We start from the raw sequence: 24,227 nt of genomic DNA, 5'->3' as shown, positions 1-24,227 counted from the left end.
ATCATAATTCAAAAGTTAAATAATTAAAACAATGTATCAGGCAATTTACAAAATGTCTCCATGTTAATTATTTCAGTACTTACAATGAAAAAGGTGTCATTGATCATTTTTAAGTCCCTTCTAAAAGTTACTACATTTTATTTGCTAAAGATACTGCAGATTCCTTTGGAAACACATGACCCAGAGCTTCTTGGCTTCCTCCATCTGAAGAAGACAAATTTAGTCATCAGCTCGAGTCACAGTGACTCACAGAGTGAGGAGGGAACCTGCGGACTCCTCACACACTTAAGCACTTTGAGCTTGACGGAAGCCCAGGCATCTCTACCTTAAGAGGATCTGCGAGGTCAGGGTGACACAATCCTTCCTTCCCCCAGCACAGCGACCAGATCAGGCAGATTACAAGCAGCCCAGCAAGGTCACAACAGCTTCTGTGTCCCAGTTCATCTTAACTAAGGTAACCGTTGATGGAGTTCTGTCACTTATTCCTTCATTTCTTATGTCAGTCTTCAAATTGTCTTGCTTTTCCTCACTCTTACATAATAAATCAAGTTGTCTTTCATGCTGTGGTCAGCAGTTGCTATTTTTTTTTTTTTAATGATATGTTAGAAGGCTGTGATGGCCACTGGGTCCACCTCATCACAGAAAAAAGCTCAATGCCACCAGAAACCTTGCCTTGAACTTCCTTCCCCAGGTTTCTCTTTGAATGTTCTTTGTCACCCTAGAGTTACAATTAGATTTACCTCTAGTTCATCTCTCTGTACCTATTTGACACCATCTATGAATCTTATAATTAATTGGAAACTGGAGTGGGGAAGAGCTCTAAAAAGAGTGGGAATCTCAGCTGAGTTCCTAGTTGGAACAACAGATTTGCTACCAACTGCAGGTCAGGTCTGTTTGTCTACCTGCTTTACCAATACTTCAGAGGGCAATTTAGGCAAACATATACACACACACTAAGCTGAGTGAGAAAGATGCTGTTTAGTCCAGGAGAAAGCAGGGATATTCCTCAATGCACATTTGATTCCTGGACACTGGGATGACAATAAGTCTGCTTCAGATATTCATTCTGTTTTATGATTCAAGGGTTGGAATTTTGCCTGAAACGTCCAACATACAAATAACAGAGGGAGAAAGTCAGTTTAGTGGCTTCAAGGGCAATTCTTGTTAAAGGCTTTATGACCCAAGTGGTGGTGTGGTCTTTCTCAATGGATCAATTTTTAGCAGTTGGGGGAAAAGTTTTTTAAAAAAACACATTTTTAAATTAAAATTCAATTTAAGTTTGAACGAATAGTTCTGAAATGTCCTGCTATACTATTAGTTCCAGGGTAAGGACTGTGCTTTATTTAGCTTAGTAGGTGCCCTAAAAATATCCTTGGCTAGATGCTGCATAAAATGAAAATCAAATGTTGTATCATCTTTGCTTTATTTGTGATATTTGAAAAGCATGCCAAATTTTTAAAACAAGGTTCAATATCTGAATTCAAGGAAAATTTATTATTTCATATATCAAATGGAAAATAATGGGAACTGGATTTAAAACTCTTACAATGAATGTCACTTTCTCAAGGTATTGCCATTAAAAACTGCTCAAAGATAACTGAGATGAAAAGAAATATATTGAAGATTTGAACACACTTTCTGCAACTCTACATAACATTCTCTCGATATTGCAAGCTTCCTTGAAGACTTGCATAACTGTAAGCTATAATAACATCTAATATATCATGTCTTCCAGTTAGCAATGCTTACTCAGCAACATAAATAAGGTAACCATGGCTTTAGCAATAATTCTTAACCTGCCAATAATATCAGAAAGCATATTGGCAAAATAATAAACCTGTAAGAGACTGAGAATATTAAGTATTATTACAGATGGTTTGATGAATTATAATTTAAAAGTTTTGAAAGAAGTCAAAAGAAAATCGGAGATAGGTTTTTTCTTTAGAACTAAAAATGCAAAACATAAACTCATCAGGTCTTCCCTACAAAAGAGTGGGCTGGCACACCTCCAGGCTCAGCCAGGAGACTGAATGAGCCTACAAAAGAGGCACCCCCCACACACACACTTGTGTCCCATTCTACAAGGCACACTGGGTCCTGAGGGCACCTTCCTCCTGCAGGAAGCAGGATTCAAGGGGAACGTAACTAATGGAGGAGCTTCTTCATTACACTGTCTGAGGGAACTTACAAGGATGAATATCACATCAACGATCTCATCGGGGGACCATAATCATTATTATTATTTTAATCTGACGCTCATGTAAGACTATTTTAGGTAAGATCTCTTGGCTCCATTTAAAATTTTTTTAGATTTCTGGGTGCCCAACATGAAGATTTTCTTCACAAAAAATATCTTTCATTAGTCATATGGTTGCATCATGCAGGGTCTTTCGTTGTGGGGTTTGGACTTTGTGTGCAGATAAAAGAGAAAACTAGTTCTCCTTTTTAAATTTCCTTTGTGTCTTTGTGGCGTGGTGGAGAATTTTGATAACATATTTTCATTTTGCATATCTGCTGCTGCTGCTGCTGCTAAGTCGCTTCAGTCATGTCCAACTCTGTGCGACCCCATAGACGGCAGTCCACCAGGCTCCCCTGTCCCTGGGATTCTCCAGGCAAGAACACTGGAGTGGGTTGCCATTTCCTTCTCCAATGCATGAAAGTGAAAAGTGAAAGTGAAGTCGCTCAGTCGTGTTCGACTCCTAGCGCCCCCATGGACTGCAGCCTACCAGGCTCCTCCGTCCATGGGATTTTCCAGGCAAGAGTACTGGAGTGGGGTGCCATTGCCTTCTCCATTGCATATCTGAAGTTATTGATATTTCTCCCGGCAATCTTAATTCCAGCTTGTGCTTCTTCCAGCCCAGCGTTTCTCATGAGGTACTCTACACAGAAGTTAAATAAACAGGGTGACAGTATACGGCCTTGACGTACTCCTTTTCCTATTTGGAAACAGTCTGTTGTTCCATGTCCAGTTCTAACTGTTGCTTCCTGAGCTGCATATAGGTTTCTCAAGAGGCAGGTCAGGTGGTCTGGTAGTCCCATCTCTTTCAGAATTTTCCACAGTTTATTGGGATCCACACAGTCAAAGGCTTTGGCATAGTCAATAAAGCAGAAATAGATGTTTTTCTGGAACTCTCTTGATTTTTCCATGATCCAGCGGATGTTGGCAATTTGGTCTCTGGTTCCTCTGCCTTTTCTAAAACCAGCTTGAACATCTGGAAGTCCACGGTTCACGTATTGCTGAAGCCTGGCTTGGAGAATTTTGAGCATTACTTTACTAGCATGTGAGATGAGTGCAATTGTGTGGTAGTTTGAGCATTCCTTGGCATTGTCTTTCTTTGGGATTGGAATGAAAACTGACCTTTTTCAGTCCTGTGGCCACTGCTGAGTTTTCGAAATTTGCTGGCATATTGAGTGCAGCACTTCCACAGCATCATCTTTCAGGATTTGAAATACCTCAACTGGAATTCCATCACCTCCACTAGCTTTGTTCATAGTGATGCTTTCTAAGGCCCATTTGACTTCACATTCCAGGATGTCTGTCTCTGGATGAGTCTTCATACCATCGTGATTATCTTGGTCATGAAGATCTTTTTTGTACAGTTCTTCTGTGTTTTCCTGCCACCTCTTCTTAATGTCTTCTGCTTCTGTTAGGTCCATACCATTTCTGTCCTTTATCGAGCTCATCTTTGCATGAAATGTTCCCTTGGTATCTCTAATTTTCTTGAAGAGATCTCTAGTCTTTCCCATTCTGTTGTGTTCCTCTATTTCTTTGCATTGATTGCTGAAGAAGGCTTTCTTATCTCTTCTTGCTAGTCTTTGGAACTCTGCATTCAGATGCTTATATCTTTCCTTTTCTCCTTTGCTTTTCGCTTCTCTTCACAGCTATTTGTAAGGCCTCCCCAGACAGCCATTTTGCTTTTTTTCGCATTTCTTTTCCATGGGATTGGTCTTGATCCCTGTCTCCCGTACAATGTCACGAATCTCATTCCATAGTTCATCAGGCACTCTATCTATCAGATCTGGTCCCTTAAATCTATTCTTCACTTCCACTGTATAATCATAAGGGATCAAGATTGCTGGGAGAAGTATCAATAACCTCAGATATGCAGATGACACCACCCTTACGGCAGAAAATGAAGAGGAACTAAAAAGCCTCTTGATGAAAGTGAAAGAGGAGAGTGAAAAAGTTGGCTTAAAGCTCAACATTCAGAAAACTAAGATCATGGCATCTGGTCCCATCACTTCATGGCAAATAGATGGGGAAACAGTGGAAACAGTGTCAGACTTTATTTTTGAGGGCTCCAAAATCACTGCAAATGTGACTGCAGCCATGAAATTAAAAGACGTTTACTCCTTGGAAGGAAAGTTATGACCAATCTAGATAGCATATTCAAAAGCAGAGACATTACTTTGCCAACAAAGGTCCATCTAGTCAAGGCTATGTTTTTTCTAGTGGTCATGTATGGATGTGAGAGTTGGACTGTGAAGAAGGCTGAGCGCCGAAGAATTGATGCTTTTGAACTGTGGTGCTGGAGAAGACTCTTGAGAGTCCCTTGGACTGCAAGGAGATCCAACTAGTCCATTCTGAAGGAGATCAGCACTGGGTGTTCATTGGAAGGAATGATGCTAAAGCTGAAACTCCAGTACTTTGGCCACCTCATGTGAAGAGTTGACTCATTGGAAAAAACTCTGATGCTGGGAGGGATTGGGGGCAGGAGGAAAAGGGGATGACAGAGGATGAGATGGCTGGATGGCATCACCGACTCAAAGGACGTAAGTTTGTGTGAACTCTGGGAGTTGGTGATGGACAGGGAGGCCTGGCATGCTGCGATTTATGGGGTCGAAAAGAGTCGGACACGACTGAGCAACTGAACTGAATTGATTTTCATTTTCCTATTGACTGGTTGTGGTGTGTGGGCTCAATGGTTGACCACATGGGCTTAATTGCTCTGCAGTATGTGGGATCTTAGTTCCATGACCAGGAATTGAACCCACGTCTCCTGCACTGCAAGGTAGACTCCTAAGCACTGGACTACCAGAGAAGTCCCAGGTTTACAAGATTTAAATGGACAAGGGACATACATGTCCAGTCAGACTGCTGTCAACTTTTAAGAAAGCTTGTGCAAGAGAAACTCAGAAAGAAAATATTTTAGAAAGCTTTTTGATAAATGTTCTCTATTTGATGTATTTTGATTTTAAAAAACTTAGTTGTTAATTCACCTCAGGTCACACTTGCAGCAAATTGAAAAAAATAAAAATAAAGATTCAACGAATACCCTAACAGTCAGTGTGATCGACTAGATTCAGTATTGCTTTCTCTTTGTGAAGTTTTGTGGAAATAAAACCAAATTGTTTGGGAGGAAGTAACTACAAAGAACTCTACCTCTCTAATAAAAAGTATACCTCACAGTGACTCTGAAAGATGGAGACATTATTTTTATCTTATTTTTTTTTTTAAGAATCTCTCGTTTATTTTTAAAGGGCGGAGGAAGATGAATAAGAGAAGTGAAATCAAAGGATCTTATTTTAGATATTTTAACCAGGAAGAGAAAATTAAAAGAAGCAGAAGTAGACAAGGACAGCAATTGAGTTGTAATATTTTCCAATAGCCGCAGACAAGCAGTTACTCTTCAGCCCTTCAAATACAGATCAAAGAGAAACCTAGTTCTCCTTTTTTGATTCCTTTTGAGTCTTTGTGGTGTCATGGAGAATTTTGATAATATATTTTAATTTTCCTATTGATTGATAATGTGTTCATCTCTTTCTAGTTCTACTTTTCTTTCTCTCTCTGTCTTTTTTTTTTTTTTTTTAACACAGCTTAGGAGCTCAGAGATGAAATTTTTAGTTCTAGCCACTCTCTGGCAAATGATCTTATGTCTGACACCAACCCTACTTAGCTCACAGAAGTATTTTGATAATTTGATGAGATAAATTTTATAGGAATATTTTTCAATAATGTTCAAAGTTATCTAAATTGGAAGTGTGACTATCTGATGACAAGGAGGAGGAGAGGAAGATGCCCTGATGAATCAAAGGGCTCAAAAACCAATCCAGTTATTGCTAGATGCCTGGTGTTCGAGTGGAAACTTTCTTCTCTTTCTTTCTTCTTTCCTTCTACGTGTATTTACTTAAAATCAAGTATCATTAGGCATGGTGGTGTAGAGAAGTGTACACACAGTCCAGACTCCCAGAGTTGAGTGGGAGTCCCCTTAACAGTGGAGCAGACAATTAAAGGATGGATGCTGGGATTGAGTGGCCTGAAACAACACAGTTCTATCTTGCGCCCATTAACATGCATTTCTGAATTTGTTTCCTCATCCATAAAATAGAGATAATTTTACTGTAAGGTTTGAAAGAGATAAATATTTCTAGATCTTAGCAGAGGTCCTAGACTATGGTGAAGTGAAGTGAAAGTCACTCAGTCGTATCTGACTCTTTGCTACCTCATGGACTATATAGTCCATGGAATTCTCCAGGCCAAATACAGGAGTAGGTAGCCTTTCCCTTCTCCAGGGATCTTCCCAATCCAGGGATCAAACCCAGGTCTCCTGCACTGCAGGCAGATTCGTTACCAGCTGAGCCACTCAATAGATCATAGAGTTACTATCATTCCTACCTGACTTGATCAACTGAGAATCCCAAGGACCATGGCTTTCTCAGAGCATTCTTTGAATTCTGTAGTCAGTGGTACTCATCTGAAGGGCACCCCAGAGGAGTTCATAGTGGTCCAAACTCAAAAGGCTCAGCTAGCATTTAGGCCTCATAAATGCTGTGAGTGCTCATTTGGTAATTTCTAAATTCACAAATGGTAGCATACATAAATTTGGCTTTGCTCACTGCCTCCTATCCTCCTGATGACAAAAAGGCAATTTTCAAAATATGTATATTCATTTATTTTATTTATTTGGCTGCCTCGGCTCTTAGTTGCAGCATGTGAGATCCCTGTGGTGCGATGCATAAAATTTCCAGTTGTATCACGTGGACTCAAATACACGAGTTCCTAGGAAACTTTTTAAAATCATAGCTATTAATGCTTACTGCAGCAGGCTATGAATTTATTGTTGTTCAGTCGCTAAGTCATGTCTATCTCTTCGCGACCAGATGGACTGTAGCACTCCAGGTTTCACTGTCCTTCACTGTCTCCAGGAGTTTGCTCAGCCTCATGTCCATTGAGCTGATGATGCCATCCAGTATTTATAAATAATAAAAATTTTCTGGTAAGACCATAAAAAATATAAACTTTCGTCAATATGTCACTACTAAGGAAACAAAGACTGAATTTCCAGTCTGGGTTTTCAGTAGTTTTCAGCAGTTTTGAATGCTGTACCATTCTGGACCTCCAAGACAAGGAAACACTAGACCAGCAGTTCTCTACTGGGAAGAATTTTATTCCTAGGGGAATATCTGGCAATGTCTGGAGACATTTTTGGTTGTCACAACTGGGGAAGACTACTGGCATCTAAGTGGCAGAGGCCAGGGTGGTGCTAAACATCCTGTAATACACAGCAGAGACCCCCCACAATAAAGAATTATCTGACCAAAACTGCAAAAATACTGAGCCTGAGAACCCCATGCTAAGACATGAGCAATGCATACAGCGGCCAGTCCTGCCACATGACAAGGGTCTTCCTGTGTGTCAGGCCTCTAGTCATTTTATTTCACCAGGTACTCTTCAAGGTGGGCTTCCCCGGTGGCTCAGTGGTAAAGAATCTCTCTGCCAGTGCAGGATATGCAGGAGACAGGAGTTCAGTTCTTAGGTCTGGAAGATCCCCTGGAGGAGGAAATGGCAACCCACTTCAGTATTCTTGCCTGGAGAATCCCATGGACAGAAGAGCCTGGCGGGCTATAGTCCATACAGTCACAAGGAGTTGGATACGACTTAGTGACTAAATAACAACACTCTTCAAGGTAGAAGTTATCTCTATTTTACAGACAGAAAAATGGAAATGAAGATAATATGACAATTGACCCAAAGGCCCTCTGATGGTAGAGGAACTGAACCTGAAACTTGATCTGCCTGATTCCAAGGCCTCAGCTCCTAAACCCTGATTTAATGTCTCTTGTGTGTGTGTGTGTGTGTGTGTGTGTGTGTGTGTGACTTTGGTCCTTGCTTTCTAAATTTTTACTGGCAAATTGGCTAGTGTTGATTTTGGCTGAAGAAAACACTCCATGACCTGTTCAGAGGACATACGCTCAGAATTGCACCCTACCTCATGCATTGAGCTTTAGGGGCTGAAGATCTGCTTTCTCTTACTCCGTTCTTGGCCTTGATGAATCAATAAGCTCACAGTCCCTGGGTGCTAGAGGGACCCTGACAGACCTAGGCACTTCTTGCTGAGAGATTTGTACCCCTACTAAGCAGGGAGATAAATTGGAAATACAATGTCCAATAAATGCTGTGAGATAAATTGGAAAACACACAGAGAAGCCAACAACCCAAGCTACCAAAGTCAACGCCCTGACTCAATTGCTGGCACCAAGGACCCATATGGAGGTGACCACAGCTGGCAGAATAAGGCTGGTGCAGCCCTGTGAGTTGCTGTTACTCATTTACTTCCCAGTGGTCAATGAACCAATCAACCATCAATCAGCTTCTGTGTACAGGTCATGTTCTCAGCAACTCTGACTGACCAAGGGTTATTACTCAAAGGTAGCATCTTGGCTAAAATTAGAGGACAAAGGTATGTGTTGGTTTGTGGCTGACTTGGTCCAATGACCTAGAGGTATGTGAACCTTAGGGACTGAAGAAGAAGCAGTGTTTTTGGATGACAATCTTTGGGGAAACGACAGACTATGCAAAGCTCTAGGTCAAGGCTGGCAGTCCTTGGATTCAGGCTGCAGGCTGGGACACCAGCATCTGAAATAACCCTCAGCCCAAAGGAGTAACTAATGAGGGCAACACATTTTAAAGTGAGCCCATCCCTAACAACTAAAACCTCCTCTCCGTTTGCTTGTCACCCGGGAAAAACTGGTTTGGCTAGGGAAGGAGGAAGTTGAGGGGGGAGATGGATAAGATGAGGAGGGAGAGGGAGTCTGACTGATTTGGTCTGAGTTTTTGCTTTCCTCCAGTGGTTATGAAGGTGAATTTCCCAAAGAGAAGAAGGCAGAAAACTTGGTGTCCAAGGTCACTAGACTCTGAAGTTCTGTATATGAAACTTCTCATCTATCCTGTGCGTGAACTCAAAGCAGTCAAATGAACACTTTTCTCATTAAAAAAAAAATCATTTTCCTTTGCCAAATTTTGAACTTTTTGGTTTGAATTAATTTCAAACTTATGGAAAAGTTGAAAGAATAGCACAACCCAGAATCCCCAGATATTGACACTGTACCACATTTACATTCTTATTCTCTCTTTAGAGAATGTACATATTCTTAATGTTTGTTTATATACATATTTTTATTATTTCCTAAACCGTTTAAGAGTAAGTTGGAGACATGGTGCTACTTAATCCTTAAATACTTCCATGTGTATTTCCTAAAAAGTAGGACATTTTCTACATAATCATAGAAGTGATCAAAACTGAGAATTTGATATTCATGTAATATTTATTGTTTATCCGATCTACAGAGCTTACTCAAATTTCATTTGTCAACCTAAAAATGTTCTTTTTGACAAAAGAAAAAATGATTTTTTTGGTGCAGGATCAAAAGTTGCTATTGTCTCCTTCATTTATTTCAGCTCTGATCTTTATGATTTCTTCCTTTATACAAACTTTAGGGGTTTTTGTTCTTCTTTTTCTAGTTGCTTTAGGTGTAAGGTTAGGTTGTTTATTCAATGTTTTTCTTGATTCTTAAGGGAGGTTTGTATTGGTATAAGCTTCCCACTTAGAACTACTTTTAGTGCCTCCCGTAGGTTTTGAGTTGTGTTTTCATTGTCATTTGTTTCTAAGTATATCTGGACTTCTTTCTTGACTTCTTCAGTAATATGTTGGTTATTCAGAAGTGTACTGTTCAGCCTCCACGTGTTTGTGTTCTTGGTAGTGTTTTTTCCTGTAGCTGATATCTAGTCTTATAGTGTTGTGGTTGGAAAAGATGCTTGAAATGATTTCAATTTTTTAAAATTTACCAAGGCTTGATCTGTGACCCAAAATGTGATCTATCCTGGAGAAAATTCCATGTGCACTTGAGAAAAAGTGAAAGCTGCTGTTTTTGGATAAAAGCCCTATAAATATCAGTTAGGTCCAACTGATATAATGTATCATTTAAGGCTTGTATTTTCTTGTTAATTTTCTGTCTGGTAGATCTCTGTCTATTGGTATTAATGGGGTATTAAAGTCCTGCACTATTATTGTGTTACTGTCAATTTCCCCTTTAATCAGTTCAGTTCAGTTCAGTCGCTCAGTCGTGTCCTACTCTTCGCGGCCCCATGAATCGCAGCACGCCAGGCCTCCCTGTCCATCACCAACTCCCGGAGTTCACTCAGACTCACGTCCATCAAGTCAGTGATGCCATCCAGCCATCTCATCCTCTGTCGTCCCCTTCTCCTCCTGCCCCCAATCCCTCCCAGCATCAGAGTCTTTTCCAAAGAGTCTTTTCACCTCTTCGCATGAGGTGGCCAAAGTACTGGAGCTTCAGCTTTAGCATCATTCCCTCCAAAGAAATCCCAGGGCTGATCTCCTTTAGAATGGACTGGTTGGATCTCCCTGTTGTTAGCATTTGCCTTAGTATTGAGGTGCTCCTATGTTGGATGCATATATATTTATAACTTTATATCTTCTTCTTGGATTGATTCCTGGATCATCATGTAGTGTCCTTCCTTGTCTCTTATAACAGTCTTTATTTTAAAGTCTATTTTATCTGATATGACTATTGCTACTCCTGCTTTCTTTTGATTTCCATTTGCATGGAATATCTTTTTCCAGCCCCTCACTTTGTGTGTCCCTAGGTCTGAGGTGGGTCTCTTGTAGACAGTATAGAGAAGGGTCTTGTTTTTGTATCCATTGTATCTTTTAATTGGAGCATTTAGTCAATTTACACTTAACATAATTATTGATATATATGCTACGTATGGGGCTTCTCTGGTGGCTCAGACAGTAAAGAATCTGCCTGCAATTCAGGAGACCTAGATTCAATCCCTGGGTCAGGAAGATCGCCTGGAGAAGGAAATGGCTATCCACTCCAATATTCTTGCCTGGGGAATTCCATGGACAGAGGAGCCTGGTGGGCTACAGTTCATGGGGTCACAAAGAGTTGGACACGACTGAGCGACTAACACTAATTAACTAATGATCCTATTACTATTTACTTTATTCTTTTGGGTTTGTTTTTGTAGGCCTTTTCTTTCTCTTGTGTTTCCAACCTAGAGAAGTTTCTTTAGCATTTGTTGTGAAGCTGGTTTGGTGACGCTGAATTCTCTTATCTTTTTTTTTTTTTTTTTGCTGATCCGTAAAGCTTTTGAGTTCTCCTTTGAATCTGAATGAGATCCTTGCTAGATAGAGCAATCTTTGTTGTAATTTTGTTTCTTTCATCACTTTAAGTATACCTTGTCACTCCCTTCTGGCCAGAGTTTCTGTTGAAAGATTAGCTGTTAGCCTTATGGGAATCCCCTTGTGTGTTATTTGCTGCTTTTCCCTTGCTGCTTTTAATATTTGTTCTTTCTGTTTAACTTTCATTCACTTGATTAATATGTGTCTTGGTGTATTTCTCCTTGGGTTTATCCTGTATTGGACTGTGGGCTTCCTGGATTTGGATGGTTATTTCCTTTCCCAAGTTAGGGAAGTTTTTGACTATTATCTCCTCAAATATTTTCTCATGCCTTTTTCCCCCCTCTTCTTCTAGGATCCTTATAATTCATATGTTAGTGTGCTTAATGTTGTTCCAGAGGTCTCTGAGACTGTCCTCATTTCTTTCTATTTTTTTTTCTTTATTCTGCTCTGCTTCAGTTCTTTCCACCATTCTGTCTTCCAGATCACTTATCCATTTTTCTGCCTCCAATAGTCTGCTATTGGTTCCTTCCCTTACTGTAGCACCAAGACTTCACAGGCATCACAGCACAGAAGACAAAACCTCAAGACTAATGGTGAAAACAACACTCAGTTGCTAAGAGCACCCAAAGAAACTCACACATTTACAAAAGGAAGAGAGAAAAAAGAGAGTGAAAAAAAAAAAGGAAGAAAATGAGAAATATATGAAAAAGAAAAAAGGGGGAAAAGATTAAAAGGATAAAAAAGGGGGAAAGGGGGGGAAAGGGAAAAAGAGGGGAAAGGGGGAAAAAAGGGAAAAAAATTGTATATAGAGAGTAGTAACTCTACCTCCACCTCCTAGGAAGCCCTCCTATACTGGACTGTTCTTTGGACCTATCTGCCTCTACTCCTGTGTATACTTACCTCCACTGTTGCCAGAGCTAGGGTTTTTTGCTTTTATGTGAACACTCATTGTCCTTTTATATATTTCATAGGCACAGAGTACCTAGTTGGTTGTGTGGATTTAATCTGCAGCTTGTACAGCTGGTGGAAAGATTTCCAATCCTCTTCCTTAGCCATTCTGCCCCTGGAAGTCAATTGTGGTTTCATCCCCAGCACTCCATGCAGGTTATCCATGGGAGTTCACTCCTGAGGCTGCCCTGGAGGACTTGGGTCTGCCCAGTGAGGACCAAGAGTGGAGGTGTCACAGCTGCTTGAATTGTGGGGACCCTGGCAGCACCATGCATGGGGGAGGTGGTGGCCACAGGAGCAGGAGATACGGCACTATTAAGCCTTTTTCTTTCTAGCCTCTGGCAGCTCTGCACCAGTGAGGACTGGGCATGGAGGAGGCATGGCTGCTCAGAGTGTAGGGAACCTGGTGGGGCCAAAAGTGTAGGGAACCCGGTGGCCATGGGCATAGGTGATAAAGTGCTATTAGACTCTTTTTCAGGGGCTTCCCAGGTGGTGCTAGTGATAAAGAACCCACCTGCTAATGCAGGAGACATAAGAGACACGGGTTTGTTTCTTGGGCTGGGAAGAGCCCCCTGGGGGAGGGTATGGGAACCCATTCCAATATTTTTGCTTGGAGAATCCCATGGACAGAGGAGGTTGGCAGGTTGCCGTTCACAGGGTCGCACAGAGTTGGACATAACTGAAGCAACTTAGCACGAACATAGAGTATTTTTCTAGCCTCTGGAAGCTGGCATTCAAAGGACTTCCCTAGTTGGTCCTTCATTGTTGCTTGGTGAAGCAGGTGCTCAAAGGGCCCTCCTGGCTGTGATCTTTCTCTGTTGCTGGTGCAAAGATGGGTTTGATAAAGGACAGAAATGGTATGGACCTAACAGAAGCAGAAGATATTAAGAAGAGGTGGCAGGAATACATAGAAGAACTGTACAAAAAAGATCTTCATGACCAAGATAATCACGATGGTATGATCACTCACCTAGAGCCAGACATCCTGGAATGTGAAGTCAAGTGGGCCTTAGAAAGCATCACTATGAACAAAGCTAGTGGAGGTGATGGAATTCCAGTGGAGCTATTTCAAATCCTGAAACATGATGCTGTGAAATATATGCCAGCAAATTTCGAAAACTCAGCAGTGGCCACAGGACTGGAAAATGTCAGTTTTCATTCCAATCCCAAAGAAAGGCAATGCCAAGGAATGCTCAAACTACCTCACAATTGCACTCATCTCACACGCTAGTAAAGTAATGGTCAAAATTCTCCAAGCCAGGCTTCAGCAATACGTGAACCGTGGACTTCCAGATGTTCAAGCTGGTTTTAGAAAAGGCAGAGGAACCAGAGACCAAATTACCAACATCCGCTGGATCATCAAAAAAGCAAGAGAGTTCCAGAAAAACATCTATTTCTGCTTTATTGACTATGCCAAAGCCTTTGACTGTGTGGATCCCAATAAACTGTGGAAAATTCTTCAAGAGGTGGGCATACCAGACCACCTGACCTGCCTCTTGAGAAACCTATATGCAGGTCAGGAAGCAACAGTTAAAACTGGACATGGAACAACAGACTGCTTCCAAATAGGAAAAGGAGTACGTCAAGGCTGTATATTGTCACCCTGCTTATTTAACTTCTATGCAGAGTACATCATGAGAAATGCTGGGCTGGAAGAAGTACAAGCTGGAATCAAGATTGCCGGGAAAAATCTCAATAACCTCAGATATGCAGATGACACCACTCTTATGGCAGAAAGTGAAGAGGAACTAAAAAGCCTCTTGATGAAAGTGAAAGAGGAGAGTGAAAGAGTTGGCTTAAAGCTCAACATTCAGAAAACTAAGATCATGGCATCTGGTCCCATCACTTCATGGGAAATAGATGGGGAAACAGTGGAAACAGTGTCAGACTTTATTTTTATGGGCTCCAAAATCACTGCAGATGGTGACTGCAGCCATGAAATTAAAAGATGCTGACTCCTTGGAAGGAAAGTTATGACCAACCTAGATAGCATATTCAAAAGCAGAGACATTACTTTGCCAACAAAAGTTCGTCTAGTCAAGGCTATGGTTTTTCCAGTGGTCATGTATGGATATGAGAGTTGGACTGTGAAGAAAGCTGAGTGACGAAGAATTGATGCTTTAGAACTGTGGTGTTGGAGAAGACTCTTGAGAGTCCCTTGGACTGCAAGGAGATCCAACCAGTCCATTCTGAAGGAGATTAGCCCTGGGATTTCTTTGGAAGGAATGATGCTAAAGCTGAAACTCCAGTACTTTGGCCACCTCATGCGAAGAGTTGACCCATTGGAAAAAACTCTGATGCTGGGAGGGATTGGGGGCAAGAGGAGAAGGGGAAGACAGAGGATGAGATGGCTGGATGGCATCACTGACTCGATGGACGTGAGTCTGAGTGAACTCTAGGAGTTGGTGACGGACAGTGAGGCCTGGCGTGCTGCGGTTTATGGGGTCGCAAAGAGTTGGACACGACTGAGTGACTGAATTGACTGAACTGAGCTCAACTGGTGCATCAGGCCCACCAAGGACCACCATCTCTGGGGTCTTTCTCTACTGGTCAGCTGCTGGCTCTGGCCTGTGGGGAGAGAGAGAGGCTACAGTGGTGGCCCCACCCCCTGCGCATGATTCAGCAGTATGGCCCTGCCTCCATGGCTGCCCAGCTTTCCTTCAAGGGCACTCCCACGGTGATCACCTCCTTCACATCCCCTCAGGCCATCTCCAGCAGTCACCAGCAGCCCTCACTTTAGGATTGCTCTTTAATCCCAACGGTCCAGCTCCCAGTGACTGCACGTACGGAGGGACCTTGTCCTGGACAGGTAGGGCTGTGGTTCTCTGCTCCATTCAGAATGTCACAGATCAATTGATTCACTCTCCAACAGCCTCAAATGCCTCCTCTCTGTCCCAAACTATTGCTCCAGTGTGGGAATCTCACCCCTGCTTCAGTTCCTTCTCCCCCTGAGTGCAGATCTAGTCCTACTCACTCTCCTAATTTTCCCTTTCTTCCTTCCTTCCTCTTACTGAGTTTTGTGTGGATCCATATTCCTTTCCGGTGATCAGGCACTCCTGCCAGCCCTCAGCTGGTGCTCTGTGAGATCCCTGCATCTGAAGCTATATCCCTGATCCATCCATGAAGAGAGAAGTACTCCATGTCCAGCTACTCCTCCGCCATTTTGTCGTCTCTGTAGTGTTCATTTTTATCACTTGGTTAAAGTGGTATCCGTCAGATTTCTCCACTGTGAAATTACTATTGCTCTCTTTTTAATTAGTACGAGCTTTATGCAGAGATTCTTTGAGATTCTATAGTTACCGTTTCTCATCGGAATTTCACCCACTAGTTTAGAATTGCCTGGAACAGCTGTCACTTTGTCAGCTGCCACATCATAATTTGCTAATTTCATTTTTCCTTTTACATTTATTAATTGGCATATTAATTCTCCTATAAAATGAGGCAAGTAATGAGCCCTCTCTAACTGAAAAGGCTACAAAGAGGGTCAAATGAGACTTATATGTAAAAGTGAAAGGCAGAATGCTTTACAAAAGTAAGCCATTGTTTTACTATTGCTCCCCTTAGGCCTGCCTGCCAGCAGCAAAACCCTACAGCACAGAGTTTCCACTCTCGGCTCTGCTGCTGCTGCTAAGTCACTTCAGTTGTATCCGACTCTGTGCGACCCCATAGATGGCAGCCCACCAGGCTCCTCCGTCCATGGGATTTTCCAGGCAAGAGTACTGGAGTCGGGTGCCATTGCCTTCTCCGACTCTCAGCTCTAGGGCACATTGAACCCCATGAATATTTGCATTTTTCACATAATTCCCTTGGGAGTTTGGATTGCAACAAAGGTTACAGAATCCATTTGGTGAATATAGTTAACTTTTAGTTATTCAACAATTTTTTATCAAGACCTAGGCTTGAGCAAAACGCTATACTAATTGAATGTATAAACATGAAGTTTCCTTAAAATGTCTAAATATGAAATTTTGCAAGAGTTGGTTACACCACCCCACCCCTCAAAATTACATATTTTAAATGTATTTATTTACTTGAAAAGGGGAAATCTTGCTACATAGACATCGACTTGCAACAAATCAATAATTCCTACAGAGGGAAGATTTGGAAAAACTATACCAAATTTTTAAGTAACAATAGTCTAAAAACCTGACGGCTTTAGTAATAGTCATGGCTATACCACAAGAACCAACTAGTTTGCACAAACCTTCCTTTTACCTTTGACTTATTTTTATTACCCATTTTTTCCTTCTTTAGCTATAGATCTTTCGGCAGGAAAAAAAGATGAAAGCAGAGTCCAAATCGTCCACAATAAGTGAGGATATGTTGCATTATTTTTTATCTGAAACAATCTATTCCTTGTAAAACAGTAGAAATAGAGTTGTGTGTCTGTGTGCACGAGTGTGTGTATCATTCTATCTGTGTTTATGTTAATATTCCTTATTAAGCAAAGAAATATTTGCATATATACAGATAGAGAAAAAAAGTTAAATCAACCCAATGACCCTTGTCAATTTTGCCAGTTACTTTCTCTGCCACTTGGGAAACCCTTGTGGCTTAGTGGTAAAGAATCTGCCTGCAATGCAGGAGACACAGGTTCGATCCCTAAGTCAGGAAGATCCTTTGGAGGAGGAAATGGCAACTCACTCCAGTATTTTCACCTGGAGAACCCCATGGACAGAAGAGCCTGGAGAAATACAGTCCATGGGGGTCACAAAGAGTCAGACACGACTGAGCACACACACATGCACATATGATAGGTGTAGTTTAACACTTAAATGGCCATCTCCCCAACCAAATAAGAGTTATTGCATTTTTAACCATCTATGTATCCATCCAAATGCATTAAGATATCTTAAGTTCATCACTCTGGGTTATTATGCCCTAATGCTTCTAATTTGAATTTTCTTTCTAATTTTGAACACTCAGGACGCCATCTTCTTTTATTGTTCAAGAAAGAAGTGTCCTTGTCATACAACAGGAAAAAAATGCTCTTTTGGCTGTTAGTCCTTCTGATCCTTTGTGGTTTTCTGTGGAATTATAAAAGACAGCTAAAGATCGCAAACATCACTGATAAGTACATTTTCATCACTGGGTGTGACACTGGCTTTGGAAACTTGGCAGCCAGAACTTTTGATAAGAAAGGATTTCATGTAATTGCTGCCTGCCTAACTGAATCAGGATCAACAGCTTTAAAGGCAGAAACTTCAGAGAGGCTTCATACCGTGCTCCTGGATGTAACTGACCCAGAAAATGTCAAGAGGGCTGCCCAGTGGGTGAAAAACCAAGTTGGGGAGAAAGGTGAGTGATGTGAGAATGAGGGGAATGGAGGGGGTGTTGAGAAGTAAGCAAAGCTAAATGAAAGTAAATAGTCTGATTTTAAATGCTCTTTCCAAAAAAAAAAAAAAAAGTCTCCTAAATACCAGTTGTGTACTAGAGAAGATGGGAGAAAGTTTAGAATAGCCCTGAATATTTCTACATTGCAAGCTCTCTACATGCATGAGAGACACAGCCCACATTATCTTCTCATACGTTCCCATGGGTGAATTTAGAACTGAGATGATGGTGTTAACCGATCTTTTTCTGTGAAGTGCTACTCTCACCACTTACGCAGCAAACAACTTGGGGCTAAAAGCTACAGTAGATTCTGAGGGCAACCCTTGAATTGCCATCTGAATATCCAGGTCCATCTTCCGACTGCGAAATGGTTCCAGAGCTCACACACTGTCACTGGGAAAGGAAGAAAATAGTCTGGCGATCTGAGCAAATGTGTCTTAGGTAGTTGTGGTAGAATAGGGAGTCATTGGACCTCATTCTGCATTAGATTCTGCAAAGATAGGCGCATTCCGAACTAGAAGACTTTTTATTTTATTTCCCTGAATGAAGTTTGAAATATCCTCATGGATGAAGATATTTGAATCCACAAAGGAAAAAACAAACAGATGTTATTTTTCTTTATCACATCTTCATCATATAGTTGAGACTCTGAACCTCAAAAGCAGTGGTTTGATAAGGCGCCAAATAATATTTTAATGCTTGAATGCCAAACACTTTTAACAATGTTAAGTGTTTCCCATCATAAAATAAGACAGGTAAATGACTGGATTTTTACCAAAAATAAATGTGAAATAGATCGATGTTGTTCTTTGTCTATAAAAACAGTTCATAAGTATTCTCTGGCTATGCCATCCAGCATGATAGGAAAAATAGAGCAATTTCCTCACATCTGAGATTAAAAAGTCTCACTCAGATAGTGTTTGACATTCGAAGCAGAAACAGAAAAATTGTGAGAGTGGCTTCCAGTAACAGAACTTCAGCCGTTTCAGTTTAACCTCTCACCCACTGTACTATCACTTCCCCAAACTGCAAGTATTCAAAGCAGGAAGGAATGTGACTGGAAGGAGAAAATGACACCATCAGATAAGGCAGAGCTGTATTTCCATCGAGGATGCCTATATAAGTATCACCTTCTACCACACCTCCTTCCCTTCCGCTCTGTTCCAGGTCTCTGGGGTCTGATCAACAACGCTGGCATTCTTGGTGTGCTGGCACCCAATGACTGGCTGACAGTTGAGGACTACAGAGAACCTGTTGAAGTGAACCTGTTTGGACTCATCAGTGTCACGTTAAACATGCTTCCCTTGGTCAAAAAGGCTCGAGGGAGAATTATCAATGTCTCCAGCATTGGGGGTCGGCTTGCATTTGGTGGAGGGGGCTATTCGCCATCTAAATATGCAGTAGAAGGCTTCAATGACAGCTTAAGGTAAAGCAAACATGGACATCTTAGCAAACAATAACCACTAACATTCATTGAACATGTATATACCAGACACTCTATTTAGTGCTTTAAACTATTCCCAATTTATGATACTGAAAGTCAGCCCTTGGCACAAGGGTTCTAAGCAAAAAATAAGGAAAAAACATTTAAAAAATGAGAAATAAAATATAAATGATACCACTGAAGCTAAGAGAGATGAGATAACTCCCCTGAGGTCACCCAGCTGTCAAGTGGTAGAATAGGATTTGAACCTAAATCTTTTAAAGTCTTTTCTCCTTTTTGCATTAATGCATATGAGAATAGTGGTGGCAAATTTGTATTCAACAGATTAGCTTGTTTAATAGTTAGGGAATCAGAGAGAGGAACTAAATCAGGTCTCTCTGTTGGTATTACTGTCAGTTGCAGACACAACAGTGACATCTTATTTAAACCCTCAGTAGAAAATTATCTGATAAAGTAATGACTTAGCGATGCAGCAATTTTCTCCCCTCTTGTTGCAAGTTCTAGACTCAAATTTCAAACACTATAGCTGAATGGATGGTAACCGTCCCACCTCTACCCCAAAGACAAGAAAGTCAGCTTTCCTCTGATGCTTCCATTTCCAAATAAAACTTAGAAGCTTGCTACCCTGGAGAAGGGAATGGCAACCCACTCTAGTATTCTTGCCTGGAGAATCCCACAGACAGAGGAGCCTGGTGGGCTATAGTCCATGGGGTGGGAAAGAGTCAGACAAGACTGAGTCACACACACACACACACACACACAGAAGCTTGCTAATCTAATGTGAAGATTTTGCTACCACAGGAAAGCATTGACCACCTCTTTTTGCTATGTCATCAGAGAACCCCAGAGCATAAAACCATGAAAGGACCAATTTAGCAAAGTCCTTCAATGCGGTGCCCCAGGCATTAGCTTCTTTGGGTTTATGATGTCTGAGGTTCACTGGGCTTCTCCAATCTGTAGGTTTATGCCTTTTCACATATTTGAGGGGGTTTCAGCCATTGTTTCTCCGAACATTTTTTATCTACAATCCACTATTTCTCTTCCTTCTGGGATTCTAACACAAATATTAAACCTTTTGATTTTGTCCCACAGATTTCTATGGTTCTGTTCACTTTGTCAATTATTGTTCTCTCTGCTGTTCAGATTAGGTAATTTCTAGTGATCCATCTTCAAATTCATTGACTTTCCTTCATCTTCTTCATTTTACTAATGAGTCCAGCCAGTAAATATTTTATTTTGGTTAATGGATTTTTCAAGTGTAAAGTTTTAACTTTGTTCTTCTTTATCTTTTCTTTCTTTTCTAAAGCTTTCTAAATTCCCAATTACTTCAGGAGTGTCTCTCTCTTGGAGCATGTTTGTAACAAGCACTTTAAAGACTTTGATAATTCCAACATCTGTGTTGCCTCGGCCTTGGTATCTGTCCACTGTCTTTTCTCATGTGAGTTGAGATTTTCTGACTTCTTTTATGTATCATATGCTAAACATTTGGTACAACATGAAACTATGAGTCCTATTAAATTCTGGGGAGAATGTTGATAGGTTTTTGTTGTTATTGTTGTTGTTTTTAGCAGGTAATTGAGCAGCTTGTGTTCAGGTCACAACTTCCAACCAACCTTCTGTGGTTTGAGATCGCAATATTTGTTCAGTTTTCAAAGACTTTGCTGTGCTATTCAGATGTGTCCCACAGGCGTACTGCATAGTAGCCAGTCTGGAATGTGGAAGATGATCCACCCCGTAGTTCAGTTCCTCATCTGCAAACTGAGATGGTAGAATAAGATGCTCTTTCCTGTGCACCCCACTCTGTGATTCCATGAAAGGATTTATAAGCAAACATTATTCAAATAAGCCTGAATTAAATGTCTTCAACTGGCTCTTTTCACAGGCGGGACATGAAAGCTTTTGGTGTGCATGTCGCTTGCATCGAACCAGGATTGTTCAAAACCAATTTGTCAGATCCAGAAAAGACTGCTGAAAAGAAACTTGCCATTTGGAAGCATCTGTCTCCAGACATCAAACAACAATATGGAGAAAGCTACATTGAGAAAAGTGAGCTTTGGGGTGGACCCAGGATCCTATGGGGTTCATTGTCCTAGACAGCTTGAAAGAGACTCAAACAGAAAGGAAAAAATAAGATTACCATGGTAATACACCAGTAGAGATCTCAAATATAGATCAGGAGTCCCTGTTAATTAGTGTCATCTCTTGCTCGTGTTTATAAACATTTACTGAGCATTTACTAAGTGGTAAGTTCCATACTAAACGCCTTATGAATTGTATCATTTATTCCTCAAAAGAACTATAGCAGCGAGCAAAGGAAAAGGGAAATGTCCTACCCAAGTTTATACAACTCCTCAGAGCAATGCCTGGACTGGAGCCCATGGTCATTACATCTACACAAACCACCTCTTTTTGGTGACCACCTACCACTCATTCAAAGACTCAAACTCTGACTAACTTACAATCTAGTTGACAACAGAAAGTAACCAGATGACTCTGAACACTGAGATTTACAACGTGCAAGAAACTTGATTCTTTATTTCTGAGACACAACCCAACAGCCTAGAAGGAGTGCTAGATAGTACAGTCTCTAACTGCTCGAGAAATTCAACACAGAATCAAAGCGCTGCTGGTTAAGAAACCTTTATAGGAAAGGTCAGGTTTGAATATGACCTAAACAGGAAGAAATTATTAATATTTGGGTGGAAGCTTTCCGCAGCAGGAATGCATGGCAGTGGAGATGGAAGGAGAAATAAGGTAAGTCAGACTGAGTCAAGGCTGGAGGAATAATCATAAAGGTTAGATAACGATGACTAACACATAGTGAACATTCACTCTATACTTGTCACCATTCTAAGTTTACACAAACTCTTTCATTTAAAACGCCCAAACAAACCCTCTGGATTTCATAGAAGCAGAGGCACAGGGATGTAACTTGCCCAAAGTGGCACAGCTAGTAAGTGAAGAGCTGGATTTGAACCCAGATGGCCTGACTTGGCCATCTATTCTCCGCCATGCACTGCAATGGGAATGAGGCGTTGAGGAACTGCCGGAACTTCCTGTACTGGGGCTCTTGCCTCCATATCAGACTTCCCAGCCCTATCAACATTTACTCACTAGTCCTCAAACGCTTACTAAGCTCCTGCTTTGAGCCAGGCGCTCCACTTGACCTGGAGTCACCCTAACCCCAGCTGTGGTCCTGCCTCTTCTTCGGTGGGCTTCGGTAAGACAGCCAACTGTGGCAAGGTTCAAGGCCAGGAGTTTTCAAGGTGGAGCCAAGAGCCTAGTCACATCTACTGGGGGAGAATGACTGACTTCTGCAACTACCCCACTGAGCACGCACACACACACACACACACACTCACACACACACATGCATACAGGTACACATATGTCAACTAGAACGTCTGGTTTGACAAACCTCGCGGTGCTGACACCTCACCACATATCAGGTTACAACCACTGCCATTAAAGGCTCTGTTTCTCTCTCACCGACTCCGAAGCCTCTAAGTTCGAAAACAAAATCCCTCATTTGATGTTGAAATTGATATTTCCTAGATGCCTGAGAATATATCTTCAACTTCTATCTCAAATTTTTTTGACTTGGCCTCTGGGTCAGGGGTCCTTTCTCAGAATCACCAAAGGCTTAGAGCCCTATTTTGTCCTGGTTGCTCTTATTAGAGTTCTCCAAGCCAAGACTTTGAGATCAGCGAGACTCATAGTAAAAGCAGACCACAAATTTAAGATCACTTTGCTTCGTTTCCCAGACTGGAGTCGTAGGAGTTTAAAATAGACTTAAGACTTCTGAGCTAACCTCAATTAGGCTCTTGGGACACCTTGTGGCTACTGGGAGCTGAAGTCAAAAGATTTAACACAATAGATTTTCCCTTGAGGATACACAATTTAAGATATGTTTTAAGAGCTTAGGAGTAATGCTTCAAGCCATCACCAGTCCCTGCCTCTTTAAAGGTATCTTAGCTCATTACTCACACAATTCATTTGCTGAGAACCAGGACACCTTTAGCTTTGTGAGTCAGGGCTTTAGTGGATGAGTCTCTCTTTATTCACTGAATTATAGAGGCACATGCTATATTAGTGCACACATATATGCACAAGCATGTGTACACACATTTCCTATATCAAGTTTGTTTTAAGAAGTGCTGTGTTTATATTACTACCACCATGGGTATACGAACTACTAACTTCTTGGGTTCTGGCTTTGAACAAGCTCTCTAGGAGATTCTGCTGCTCACTCAAGTCTGAGAGCCAACAATCTAAAGAAATCACTGCTGCATCCTTTTCTGAGGAATAGATAAAAACCCACCACAAGCGGACCGAGTTATAATGGCAAAATCAAAATAAATTCCCTCACTGCATCCTCCCCTTTGCAACCTAGCTTCACATTCCCCTATTCCCCTTCTTCCACGGGGTAAATGTGCTTCTGTCTCTTTTTTTACAGGCCTAGAACAATTGAAAGGCACTGCATCCTTTGTGAACGTGGATCTGTCCCTGGTGGTGGAGTGCATGGACCATGCTCTCACAAGTCTCTTCCCTAAAACCCGTTATGCTGCTGGAAAAGATGCCAAAACTTTCTGGATCCCTCTGTCTCACATGCCAGCAGTTTTGCAAGACTTTTTATTGTTGAAACAGAAAGTAGAGCTGGCTAATCCCAGGGCAGTATGACTCAGCTGATGACAAATACCTGCCCCAGGCTGCGAAATTGGCTGATTTCTAGAACACATCTCCTCAATCTCATTCTTTACCTAATCCAAACTGGACTCATTTGAATCAAACTCCTTTTGGTAAAAAGACGGGCTGCCACCATCACCTTCGAGGTTCCAGGGTCCCTCCTCAAATTTTTCTTGAGAAGATGGGCAGTGATGGCGCCTGCCCAATATTTAGTCTTTGCCTGCTGGTTATAATGCATGGAAGGTGGACAGGCTTTCCCATCCAAAATGATTTTTCACCCGTGCCTGCCCCCTGCTTCTAATCCATACCACTTAGAGTGACTCCTGAATGTTAAATATTTGTTCCTGATCAAAATATTAAGAGATAAGTAAAATAATTTCCTAAAGGGG

At 41.4% G+C, this 24,227-nt stretch overlaps 1 protein-coding gene across 1 annotated transcript; it reads left to right on the top strand.

Moving 5' to 3' along the window:
- Positions 1 to 262: 262 nt before the first annotated feature.
- DHRS9 (dehydrogenase/reductase 9) lies at positions 263 to 24,227 on the top strand. Its single transcript, XM_019971439.2, has 5 exons — positions 263 to 454; positions 17,301 to 17,672; positions 18,876 to 19,134; positions 21,035 to 21,198; positions 23,609 to 24,227. Exons 2-5 carry the CDS (start codon positions 17,360 to 17,362, stop codon positions 23,830 to 23,832), a joined length of 960 nt encoding a protein of 319 aa, XP_019826998.1. The 5' UTR covers positions 263 to 454; positions 17,301 to 17,359; the 3' UTR covers positions 23,833 to 24,227.

Source organism: Bos indicus, chromosome 2 (assembly GCF_029378745.1).
Source record: "Bos indicus isolate NIAB-ARS_2022 breed Sahiwal x Tharparkar chromosome 2, NIAB-ARS_B.indTharparkar_mat_pri_1.0, whole genome shotgun sequence".
Classification (NCBI taxonomy): Eukaryota; Metazoa; Chordata; class Mammalia; order Artiodactyla; family Bovidae; genus Bos; species Bos indicus.
Note: the sequence above shows the minus strand (reverse complement) of the source record. Positions and strands in the feature narration are given on the sequence as shown.